The sequence below is a fragment of the Oenanthe melanoleuca genome, chromosome 23 (assembly GCF_029582105.1).
Source record: "Oenanthe melanoleuca isolate GR-GAL-2019-014 chromosome 23, OMel1.0, whole genome shotgun sequence".
Classification (NCBI taxonomy): domain Eukaryota; kingdom Metazoa; phylum Chordata; class Aves; order Passeriformes; family Muscicapidae; genus Oenanthe; species Oenanthe melanoleuca.
Window position 1 is genome coordinate 5,299,241 of NC_079356.1, and position 11,257 is coordinate 5,310,497.

The 11,257-nt window shown below is 46.3% G+C and overlaps 1 protein-coding gene across 1 annotated transcript in view; it reads left to right on the forward strand.

Moving 5' to 3' along the window:
- The first annotated feature begins 639 nt into the window (after positions 1-639).
- CLIC4 (chloride intracellular channel 4) overlaps positions 640-11,257 on the forward strand; it is a 26,471-nt gene continuing 15,853 nt past the window's right edge. Inside the window, exon 1 of the mRNA XM_056508962.1 lies at positions 640-831. Coding sequence (XP_056364937.1) covers positions 760-831 — 72 coding nt within the window. The 5' untranslated portion in view covers positions 640-759. The remainder of the gene's footprint in view (positions 832-11,257) is intronic.

Here is an 11,257-nt window from a genome sequence, read left to right on the forward strand (position 1 = left end):
CTCCGCGGGCGTGAAGCCGCATGGGGAAAATGTGATGGCGGCTCCGCTGTTCTGGTGGAAAGGCTGGAAAAAGCGCGCTCTCCTCTCTTTCCGATATCCCTCCCAATTCTCCCGCACATTTTTCTGTCCTGCTCCTCAGTCCCTGACCTTAACAGCTAGGAGAAAATTAGGCTGGACAGTCAACTGCCTGCTGGGATGGATTTTTCCCCTTGCCAGGAAAGGAGCTGTTCGTGCTGCTGTGGTCTGTGATGGGGAAGTTTCTAGATTGGAAGTTTTTCACTTGAGGGTGAGGCGGTGGCGGAGTGGGACACCCACAGGGCTGCGGCCCCGCCAAGGCCGCTCCCAGACATTGTCACCGAGCACGCCACCAGCCGCGGGCGGTGCCTCACGCCTGACACGGGGGTGTCCCCACCGCCATGGGGGGGACCGCGGGGACCCTTGTCCCTGAGGGGACCCCGCGACCGCCATGTCCGGGGCTGCCCCTCAGAACTGTCCCCTCACGGCGGCCACGCCCCTCAGGGCTGCCCAGCATTGTCCCCTCAGGGAGGCCACGCCCCCTCAGCGCTGCCCCCTCAATCCTTGCCCCGCCCCTTCCCGCGGCCCCGCCCACCCCGCGCGGCCCCGGCGGGCTCCTGGAGCGGGGCGGGGCCGCGCTCAGTCGCGCGCAGGGCGGGTGAGGGGAGCGGAGCGGCGTCGCCGTCCCGGCTGTGGCAGCGGCGGGCTAGGCGGGGCAGGGCAGGGGCTGCAGCAACGAGAGCAATGGCGCTGTCCGTGCCGGTCAACGGGCTGAAGGATGGCGACAAGGAGCCGGTCATCGAGCTCTTCGTCAAGGTACGGCCGAGGGGAGGGAGGGTGGGGCGGGGGGAGTCTCGTCCCGTCTGGGCGCCGGAGCGCGCGCGCCGCGACCGTTGGGCGCTCCCCCCCCCCCTTTTCCTCCCGCCGCTTTCCCGCCCGGGGGCTCCGAGTCCCCTCACGGCTCCCTCAGGGAGCGAACCCCGCTCCCCGCCCGGCACAGCCTGGGGAGCCCCTCCAGCACCCCCCGGACAGCCCGGGGCTCCGCTCGGGGCGGCTCCCGGGCACAAAAGCGGAGCCGAGAGCCGAGGGCGTGTGCCCGGCGCGGCGAGGGGAGTGCGGGAGCCGCGGTAAGTCAGGGCGCGCAGATGGAGCGGCCGATAGCGCTCGGACCGCGAGCAAAGTCACTTTTTTTTTTTTTTTGGGAAGGGGAGGAAAAGTGCGGGTCCGGGTGGTTTTGCTGGAAGATTCCCCGGCCGGAGAGCGGAGGGCGCGGCGGGTGCGGGGCAGCACCGCGGGCAGCGCTGGCACAATGGATCGCCCTGGCTCGGCTTTGTGTGCCCGCGAAGCGCAGCAAGGCGGCAAAAACGCACCAAAAGCACGAGTTACTGCTCGCTCCCCGCCACAAAAGTCTCCTTCTTATGACGGGAAGCGAATATGTAAAGTAACGCCAGGGTTTTTATCCAAACTAGAAGAATGAGCATGTGTTGTACTGCCCTTATCTGGCAAAGATACCATATGGTATCTCCACATGTTTTGCATTCATTTATTGCTGTATGATGCAATATTTTGCATCCTCCGGGGCTCTGGGTGATGCAGCATCTTACTTTTACTTCATATCAAAAGTAACGCCAATTAATCCGGGCAATCTTCTCTTTCTGTGCTTAAATGTCCTTTAATGAAAGCCTCTGCAGAAAAGTATTTAAATTCTTCAGATGAAGTTTCTTCCAATTGCGGTGAGAAAATCAGAGATCTCTTTATCTGGGAACTTGGGAATTGCTTTGTGTAAAAGCAGCGATGACAAACATGCAAATTTCCAGCTAGAGCTTTGAAAATAAGTTATTGAATATAGATTTTATTTCTTAATTGATACTTTTAAAAGTGTTGAATTTTCCCTCTTTTCTTATTTCTTAATAATAGCATCAAGAGGCAGTAACGGGACACAGGGAGAGCATTGCAGTGGAGAATTCCAGACCTGATTTTGATCAGAATATTTAGGCTTTTAGTGAGGAGGTTAGAACTTACAACTGCAGTAATTAAGTTACAGATTACTTTGAATTATTTATAGCAACGGATCATTAATATAAGATGCCAATTTATCTTCATCTGTCCTAAAGTTCATCAGCTGATTTTTCTTATTTTTAAACAAATTCGAGCAGTGATTGATGGCAGAATGATTTGGGGGCAGAGGGAAATCAGCTTTGTGGGTGTGTTTAAAGAGAATATTTCATGCATGAGGAGTGGCATAGAAGAAGCTATAAAAATAGTTTTGAGAGATATGTGTTCATTCTGATTAAATCAGAATTGGACCAATAAAACTGTGAGATGATATGCAAGGGGGAAATCAGGGAATTTTTCTGTCTTTTTCAGTTGAAATTTCTTTATTGGCATGGATAAAGAAGGCTAAATTTGGGGTTATCAGTGAGGATTTTTTCCCTCAAGGAAACCTTTTGCCATTGTTATGGATGACTGCTGCACGCTGAGCATTGTCTGCCCTAAGGATAAAGTTCAGGTTAAAATAAGAAGTTATTCTTGCCTTCCTTCACGATCTTCAGGTAAAGGTTATTTCCTGTAAAAAGGACAAACCCCAGCCCCAGCAGACAGACCCAAAATAGTTCTTTCACCTGGGTGCTGCTGCCTGTCCCACACTTTATTGAAGCTGTTGAGAATTATCAGGACAGTGTTTTTGTAAAGCCAATAAAATGTTGTTTTCTGACTCATTAAATGCTCACTTCAGAAATTGCTAGCCGAATATGTTTATTGAAGAGAACCAACAGTGTCTGTCTAGTTGAGCACTCAATTTGGATTTTAGTGATTATTTTATTCCTCTGTGACTGGGACGCTCACTTGCAGTTTTTCCACGTGGTTGTGGGTGCAATCTAGAAAAAAAAAATCCAAAATTACTGCGAGTTTCTCCGCACAGAAAATCACTTTTCAAGCCATGTCTGGGATCTACCTGTGCCCTGCTAGCCAGGGCAGCTCTTCAGGCAGAGGTAGTGGAAAAAGTTCTGGACCAAACTCGAGCTCTCAGCCCCACGCCCGCGGCCCAGGGGCGGCGACTGCATGACCTGAGCACAAAGGATTGTAGCAGCCAGACCTGAGATGAAACAAAGGTAGGGATTAAAGCTTGAGAAACAAACCTGTGAAGCAGGAGAAAGGGTTCTGGCTGCGTGCCCGAACTGCGGGGTTTGGGCCTTACTAAATTGTGATCGGTAACAAAATAGGATGGGCACGGCTGCGTTCAGTTAGGAATTATTCTGTCGGGGTGCTGTCACCAGCAAATTCCTACGGATTTTTCCCACAAGACAATGTATCAATGTTCTGTAACTTGTATTTTCTGGGAGAACTCCGTGCAGGATCAGGGTACTTAGGTAAGAAAATCTGTTACAATGGTGAATCTGTTTCTCAGTGTCACAATGAAAACTTTCAGCACTTTTTTATTCCAGAGCTGGTGGGCTGCCTGTGCTCTCTTAAAGCAAGTGTAAATATTTTCCAAGTCTTTTCTCTTGAGAGCTGATTAGGATAAAACCAGTGGTGTATCTGATTTCATTTTGTTTCCTCATCTGTTCCATGTTTTATTAAAGAGGGAGGCTTCCATTGTCTAACAGGAATATTTTTATGTGCCCTAGTGGCATTTCAGAGCAGTGAAGGCTACACTGTGCTGGATGTGCTCGGAGAAACTTGAGCTCTGGGATTTGAGTGCAGCTCAGACAGGTCATTTGGAATAATAGCTGTGCTTTAATTGATGGTATGTGGAATTTTATTGTAAATAAAAAACGTGGTAAAGTGACTTGGTCAAATAGACCCAGCAACCTGTGGAAATCACAGGACAGAGTTACAGAACTGCCTGTGCAGTTCCTGTTGGGGAGTGTGTGAGCATAGAGCTGCTGAAAGCTCAGCCTTGGGTGTTCTGGGGGGCACTCAGTGATTGCATCCTCTGCTAACACTGAGGGGAAGGCACAGAGGGTCAGCAGGCTCAGTGTTAAAGGAAACAAGCTCCACAAATGAGAAATTCAGAGCTGTGTATCTCTGCTGGCGTGGCAAGGGCTGGAGCAGATGGAGGAGGCAGTGAGAAAGGTCTCCCCTCTCCTCTGGGTAACGTGTGTGTACTTGCTAATTAATCAGACCTTGGGTTTCTGGCAGCTCTCAAATAAGATGTCATTGCGAAATGGGGCACCTGGGTTGAAAATCAGATAAAGTCTACTCTCTGTTTACCTTTGAATTGTCTGAAATGTGATTTCACATTTAATGAATACCCCCCTCTGAAACACTCACAGTGATTGTAGCAGAAGCTTGTCTCCATTTGTATATCTGAACCCAGCAGAGGTTTGCAGGTAAACTGTTTGTCTTCCAGGCTTGGGGTCAGTTTTGTGGCAGGAGGGGGATGTGAGCATCCCCAGCAGCAGCTCCATGGGCTGGATTTGTGTGGTTGTGTGGCTCCAGGTCTGCCTTTGTCTCACCCTGTGCTCATTCCCTTATGTAATCTCTGCTGTGGCACTCTGCAGCCTTGGAGCTCTGTGCATTGGTTTATAACAAACCATCCCTGAGCTTCTTTGTCATCAATTTTTATTTATTTATTATTTTTCACCTACAAAGCAGCTGTACAATTTAAAGGCACATCAGTACAAGGAAATAACAGGACTGGAGACATGCAGTGCTGCCTCTCAGAGATAGTCTTGCCAGGGTTATTGCTTGATAATCTTATTAGATAAGTCTCTTCCTTATGCACCAGATCATCCTTGGAGGGTTTGATGTAACCTCAGCAGCTGAGAACCTCCTCAGCCTGTCTTTGATATGTGCTTGGTGCAGACAGCAGAATGTCATGTGAGGGTTATTTCTTGGGAGTGTTGTAAAGGAGCCCTTTGTAAACTGAGGTGTAACCATTTAGTTATATCCTGTGCTCAGTGGGTATCAATCAGGCCTTTCTCTCCTCTGGCCAACAAACTGTAATTCCTTTAAATTCTGCCTGGGAAAGTCCTCACAGCCAGAAACATCCTTGGCTTTTTCATTTGAGTCTGGTTGGTGATACAGGATCTGGTGCTCTTGGTACAGAGTTGTAAAGTACAGAGATGGTCTCAAGTGTGTATGTTAAAATTTTTTTGCAAATCATTGGTAAGTAAGCTTAAAACCTCCTGGCAATAATTTCCAGAGGGATTACACAGATGAGTTAGCTTTCCTTCAGTCAGGAGTTGCTTCTGAGTAATGGTTGTATTTCCTGGCATCCCTTCTCCCCTTCCCAGTGATTAACATCCAGACAGCTCTGATTGTCAGGAGAATTTGAGTTTGACTTTGCAGCTGAAATATGTCTTAACACTCAGGCACTTCTCCTTTCCCCTCAGAGGGATCTAAAAAACTGTGAATTCCCAAATTTCAGCTCAAGATGAGGGTTGGGCTGTATGGCCATGGCAGTGGTGCTTGTGAGTCACTCCCTCCGTGGGACACGTGCCATGGACACATTCCTGCAGCACAGACCCTGCTACAGAGCACTGATCTGTCCTCAGTTTTCCCAGCTGGCATTTCTCAGGGTGTGCACTGAGGCCTTGGACAAGTCTGTGTGTCAGAGCACACGTTGTGGGGCAAACTTTAGGGCCTGACAGAGTCAGGGATAAAGGAAAGCTGAGGATCCAAGCCCTGTCCTGATGGTTTGGGTGTCAGCCTGTCACTGATGAGTTCACCAGGCAGGGAAGGGCACTGTGAACACCAGAATTCCTGAGAACACGTACAAAGAGAGTGAGAGCCTCTTTAAAGAGAGTTTTGTGTGGACATGAAGGTACTTGAGTGTTGAGAAGTAACAAGATACAGAAATCCTTGCAGCAGTTCAGGGAGTGGGTGGGAGCCCTGCTAATCTGGCAGTGGGCAGCTCTGGGACAGGATTAGCTGCTGGGAAGTTGGTCATGATCCCCCTCCCAGGATTGTGACTCATGGCACTGCCTGCTCCTTCCATGGCTACCCTGACCTCATCCTGGCCATGGAAGGAGTTCTTTATTCCAGCCTGTCTGGCTTGGAGTGGGGAGAGCAGACAAGTCATTGGTTCTCTGGTCATGGATTCTTGAAGGCTGAGTTGTCCCTTCCAGAAATCTGTATTTGGAAGAATCTAATTGGGGAATTCCTTGAACTCCAAGCTAAACAGTAAGCTGTGTACTCTGGGAAGCGACTGTTGGACTCTAAAGTTTGATTTTTTTAAAGTGTTCATTAGCTCAAAGAGACAAAAAAAAAAAAAAAAAAAAAAAAAAAAAAAAAAAAAAAAAGCCTGGACTGTTATTTTCTCACCATTTGTGCTCAGATTGTGTTTAAATGAAACATTTCTTGTGATGTGACAAACACAAGGCCTGCAAGCTTTTGTAACAGTAACAAGCTTTTTGTAACATCAACCCCAGCTTCTGGCCAGGCTGAACACACCACTTAAAAATCCACAAGAAGGACTTTTAAAACTGGATAACTGTACTTGGCAGTAATTGGATTTGTTGCCTTGTTTTGGTAGATGTTCTCTTTTCCCAGTGAACTGAGCAGTGCAGTTCTGTAAAGCCTGAACTGGACAGCATGGGAGAAAACAAGGTGGTTTTTGTCTGCCAGAGGAGGCACTTAGTTTGTCTAAGACAACAAAATTTAATTAAGGTGGTGGTTGGTTGCAAATTGATGGTTCATGGAAAAATAGTTTACATCTGTATTTGTTATCCATCTAATTTGATTTTTATCTTCAAAGTTCTTGGTAAATAACCTGTAACAGACAGCTTATTGTCCTAATCAGCTTTGGGGTTTTTTCCCCCTGCATATTCTTCTGTGTGGAATAACAGTTTTAGTCTTAAAATAGATGCTAGTTCCTCCCTTGTGATACTAAGTTTGTGTATATTTTAACAGTAAAAAGACCCAAACCTGAAATTATGTTATCTTCATAGGAGTTTCAGTAGAGGTTTGACTTCAGGAGCTCTAAATCCTTTATTTAGAATATTTTTTCCCTGGAAAAAAAAAACCCAACCAAATCCAAACAGTTAATTTTTTAAACTTGCTTTGAGTAATTTGGGATTTTTAATTCAGGTCGAATACATTTGTGGCACAATGTGGATTTTTAGGGTGTTTGCTTCTGCTGAAGTGAAAAACATAAACTGTTAATTACAAACATCTTTGTGTGGGAATTCTCTGAGAGTTCAGACTTATTCCTTCTATTGTTGGCCACACAAAGGGCAAGGAACTTACCCGAGGAAAGGAAATGACTGAGTCCTGCACACACTGAATCTCCATATTAGGTATAAACTAAATATAGGAGTGTAATCCAGGAGTGAAGTCATATCTGTGTGTTTTCCCCAGAGGAGCTAATGGGATCAGTCAGTGCTACTGGACCAGCCTCAGAGGTTTTTTGGCTCTTTTGGAACTTTACTATTTTGGCTGGACTTTGCTGCTCTGTGCTTTGGAGAGCTGCTTTTCTGAAATGAAGGAAATAACTTTTTGTACATGGTTTTATCTAAAAATAAAATCAAAGTAAGCCTAAGGAGATTTCTGTGGTGATTCCTGCATTAGGTGACACGGTGTTGTGGAGCTCAGGAGATCAGGACACAGATCCCAGAGGAGAAACTGGGCAGGGAATTCAGCCTTTTACTTGTGCATTGCTTGTGCTGGAGAGAGATCATTCTGACATACAAACTGCAGCCCCACTTCTGGTCTCACATAATGCTCCCACCCCCTAGAGGTTCTGAGGTTCAAGATTGCACTGGTTTTTGGGAGAATTTGGGCAGTTTGTCTTCATTGACACCTCCCTGTGTGGGCAGTGCTGCTCACAGCCCAGGCTGAGCTGAGCTGTGGTTTTTTAGCTGCACATCCTGTGTTTTTGACCAGCCTTTGAAGCTCCCAGCTGGTGCCTTTTGGGCTGGGATTTTGACCTGAAACTCCTCTGGCTTCTGCAGCTCCTGGGAGGGTTCAGTCCGAGGAGGAGGAGGAGCAGCCCAGGGTGAAGCTGGAGCAGCTCTTGCTTGTTCTCTCTGCTCATCTGCACAGCCCCTCTCTCTAAATGAGGTTATAAAATACCACAAGCACAGCTCTGGCTTTTCCTGTCCCTCAGCAGTGATGCACAGGCAGAGGTTGATTTGAAGAACTCTGAAATGTCACAGATACAGATTTGACTCAGTTCTTCTCAGCCCCAGTGAGAGTTTGCAGCTCTTTCCTCTCACTTTGGTGCTTTGTGATTTGGTGGGGGAGGTTTGGAAATGGGGCTCTTGGGCTCCAGCCAAGGCACACACTGTACTTCAACAAATTTAATAAGCCCAGGGAGAGAGAATCACTGTCATGAGCAATTCCTGCTCTAGGTTTATGTGCTGGACACCCAAAGGCAGCTTTGAGGCAGTGTAAAAGAAACCCTGGGTGCTGCAGAGTTAATTCTCTGCTTCCCAGAATATTACAAGATTGTTTCAAGATGTCACCAGCACCTTTTGGTCAGTGTGGCCCCTTTGATCTGTGGGGTTTGTTCAACAGCAGCTCTCTGTTCAAGGTATTGCCACAGCAGAGATGCCAGGCTTGTGCCATTAGTGAATAATTGGATTTTCCTCTGCCAGGGCAGGAAGTGTCCTGAGTCTGTCCACAATAAACCCAGGGCTTGCTGTTCCTGTCATTAAACTCATCTCTTCACTGAAGAAAATGGTGATTTGTATTTAAAGCAGGTTTGGGACTCTCCATCTGATTCTCCCAGAGGATGAGCTTGGAACAATTCCTGTTCTCCAGAGCTCTAGAAGCACTTAATTAAATTCTGCTGAATTGTGAATTTACTTCCATACATCATGAGGATCCCACAGCATTTTCCTAAAGCTTTTCAGTAAGAATTGGGCAGTGATGAGCAGGAATTGCAGGGAAATGTGCAGGACAAGTCTACTAATAATTTTCTTGGGAACAGCATCCCAGGGCTAAAAATAGCATCATCCTAAAATGGTCAGTGACTGTTCCAGTGCAGTGTGTGACACAGTGGGGACTTATCAAAGGTAATGGCTTAAGAGGCAGCTTGGATGGGCTGACAAACATTCCTTTCCCTGCTGAAAGAGCCAGATCTCAAGTAAACACAGGGACCTGAGTTAATTATTTTTTGAAGTATTTTTTTGAGTTTTAAAGGAATTTCAGCTGAAGTGGAACTTGGGTTGGTTACAAATGGTGCCAGGGGTCATGAGAGGCACTGGTAACTCAGGTTGGTTTTGCCCTGGGTGTGTCAATGTCAGCATATAGCAAATATACACTAATTATCTTAGGCTAATTCTCTTAGAGAATTCCAGGTGTGAGCACTGGCCTGATGCTTTTTGTTTCCCATTTTCCTGTGTTTTTCTTGAAGGAATGGCTATTTAAAGTAGCAGTGACAGCCTTAGTTGTTCAGTAGAGCTAAATTTGGGTAGGGTGTGGTGGTTGTGACTTGGAAGTTTACCTTCACATAGAGTTACCAAATTAAAAATTCACTTTCTAAAGGCACTTGTGACATCCTGAACCCTCTGCAGGATGTGCTGTTGTTTTTTCTCCCTAATTCCCACCTTTCCTGGTTTTGTTCATGGTGGCAGGGAAGTTCTTTGTGCCCGTTTTTGTGCCACCCCTGTGTTGAGAAGTTCAGTTCATGTGTGCTCAGCCTGGTGAAGGAAAAGCTTTGCCCTGGAGGTGGTGGCCCCAGCTGTGCCCTGTCCTGGCCAGGCAGAGGTGACAGGAGGAAGTGTCCCTGTCACTCAGCCCTCAATTAAATCTGGTTGAACCGGATTTAATCAGGGCCTGACTTTGTTTTGCTCCCTGACCTGTTCCTCCCCTAAAAACACAAACCACCTCCCTTCTCAAACTGCAGGGCTGGGAGGAGTGGAACACCACTGCAGATAAGCTTTTCCAGCCCTCACCACCTTGTCTCTTGTTTTGCTGTTTGAATAAGAGGAAAACATCGATATTCATCAATATTTGAGCCACTGGGAGCCTTTAAGGTTTGCAGAGCATCCCCGAGGCTCCTCCATGCCCAGGGAGCACTGGGGTAATGAATGGCACAGTGGGGAGTGTTTGCTCCATCGATTGCTGCCATGGGTGTGATCCTTTACTGATCTGCAAACACCCTCAGTCAGCACCGGCAGTTCTGCCTGTTCTGCTTGGCAAGATAAAGGTCCAAGGATTTGGGCAGATCCAGCCAGACCCTTTCCATGTGTGGGACATCAAACCACTCCTTTCTCTGTCCTCTGGTCCTTTATCTCAGCTGCAGGTTTTCCACTTGAATCTCTTTGTTAGCTCACCTTAAACCATTTCCTCTCAAAACAGTAATCCTTAAAGGATTATTATTAATTACTCAGTTTTGGAATGAGCTTACTGCTCATTAAACATGCAAAATTGATTGTTATCTGCTGGTTTGAGGCAATGGCTTTGCCTCATGCTGGGTTGCTCATGCAGTTTTCTCAGCAGGTTTGGTTTTCACTGTTAGAACTCATGACATATTTCAAGATTACTGAGTTCAGAATTTGAACATAGTCTCTCATTTATTTTCATTTTCCCTCAATCTGGTTATTGGCTGGAACATTATTCTAGACTTTGCAGAGTGCAGATTTCCCATTTGGGGGAGTGGGAATTTCCTTGGTGCTGCACTCAGATGGCTCCAGTGAAAAGTATTCCATGAGATGCTTCCAACATGTCTTTATCCCTCTTCGTCCAAACTTTTTACCACTTCTGGTATTTCAGATCTGGGAGAAACTCCCTGAAGAGTTTTGGGGAAATTAAGAGATGGTCTTCTGGTGTTCTGCTTGTTCCTTTTGTTTTATTTTTGCAGGCAGAGACTGAGCTGTATTTAATTGCTTATCAGATGCACTTTGACTTTATTATTTTGACCCAGTTTGAGAAACTTGTAGTGGGCTCCTTTTAACTGGTTAATATTTGAAACAATTTTGCAGAAATCTTTGGGACCAAGGATTTCTAGAATTCTCAGATCTGTGCTGTATAAGAAGGATTTTGTGCCCTTTTAATATTTTTTTGCTTGTCTAGTTTTTTTGTTAGCCTTGCAATAAACTTCAGCACTCCCTTGCTAAGGTAAATCCACACAGGTTCTTGTGTCAGGACTCAGGTTAATTTTTATGCAGCTGTAAAGACAAACATTTCACAATTTAAGTGGATTTTTTTCCCTTAGCTTTTTTAGCCACCCAAACAGATGTTTGATTACTTGTGCTCTCTGGGGTTTTGTTTTCTTGGAAAAACAGTTTCATTTGAATGAAATCACTGCTCAGAGGAAGAGAAAGGGAGGAGGTGGCTTCAGACTTGCAGATAA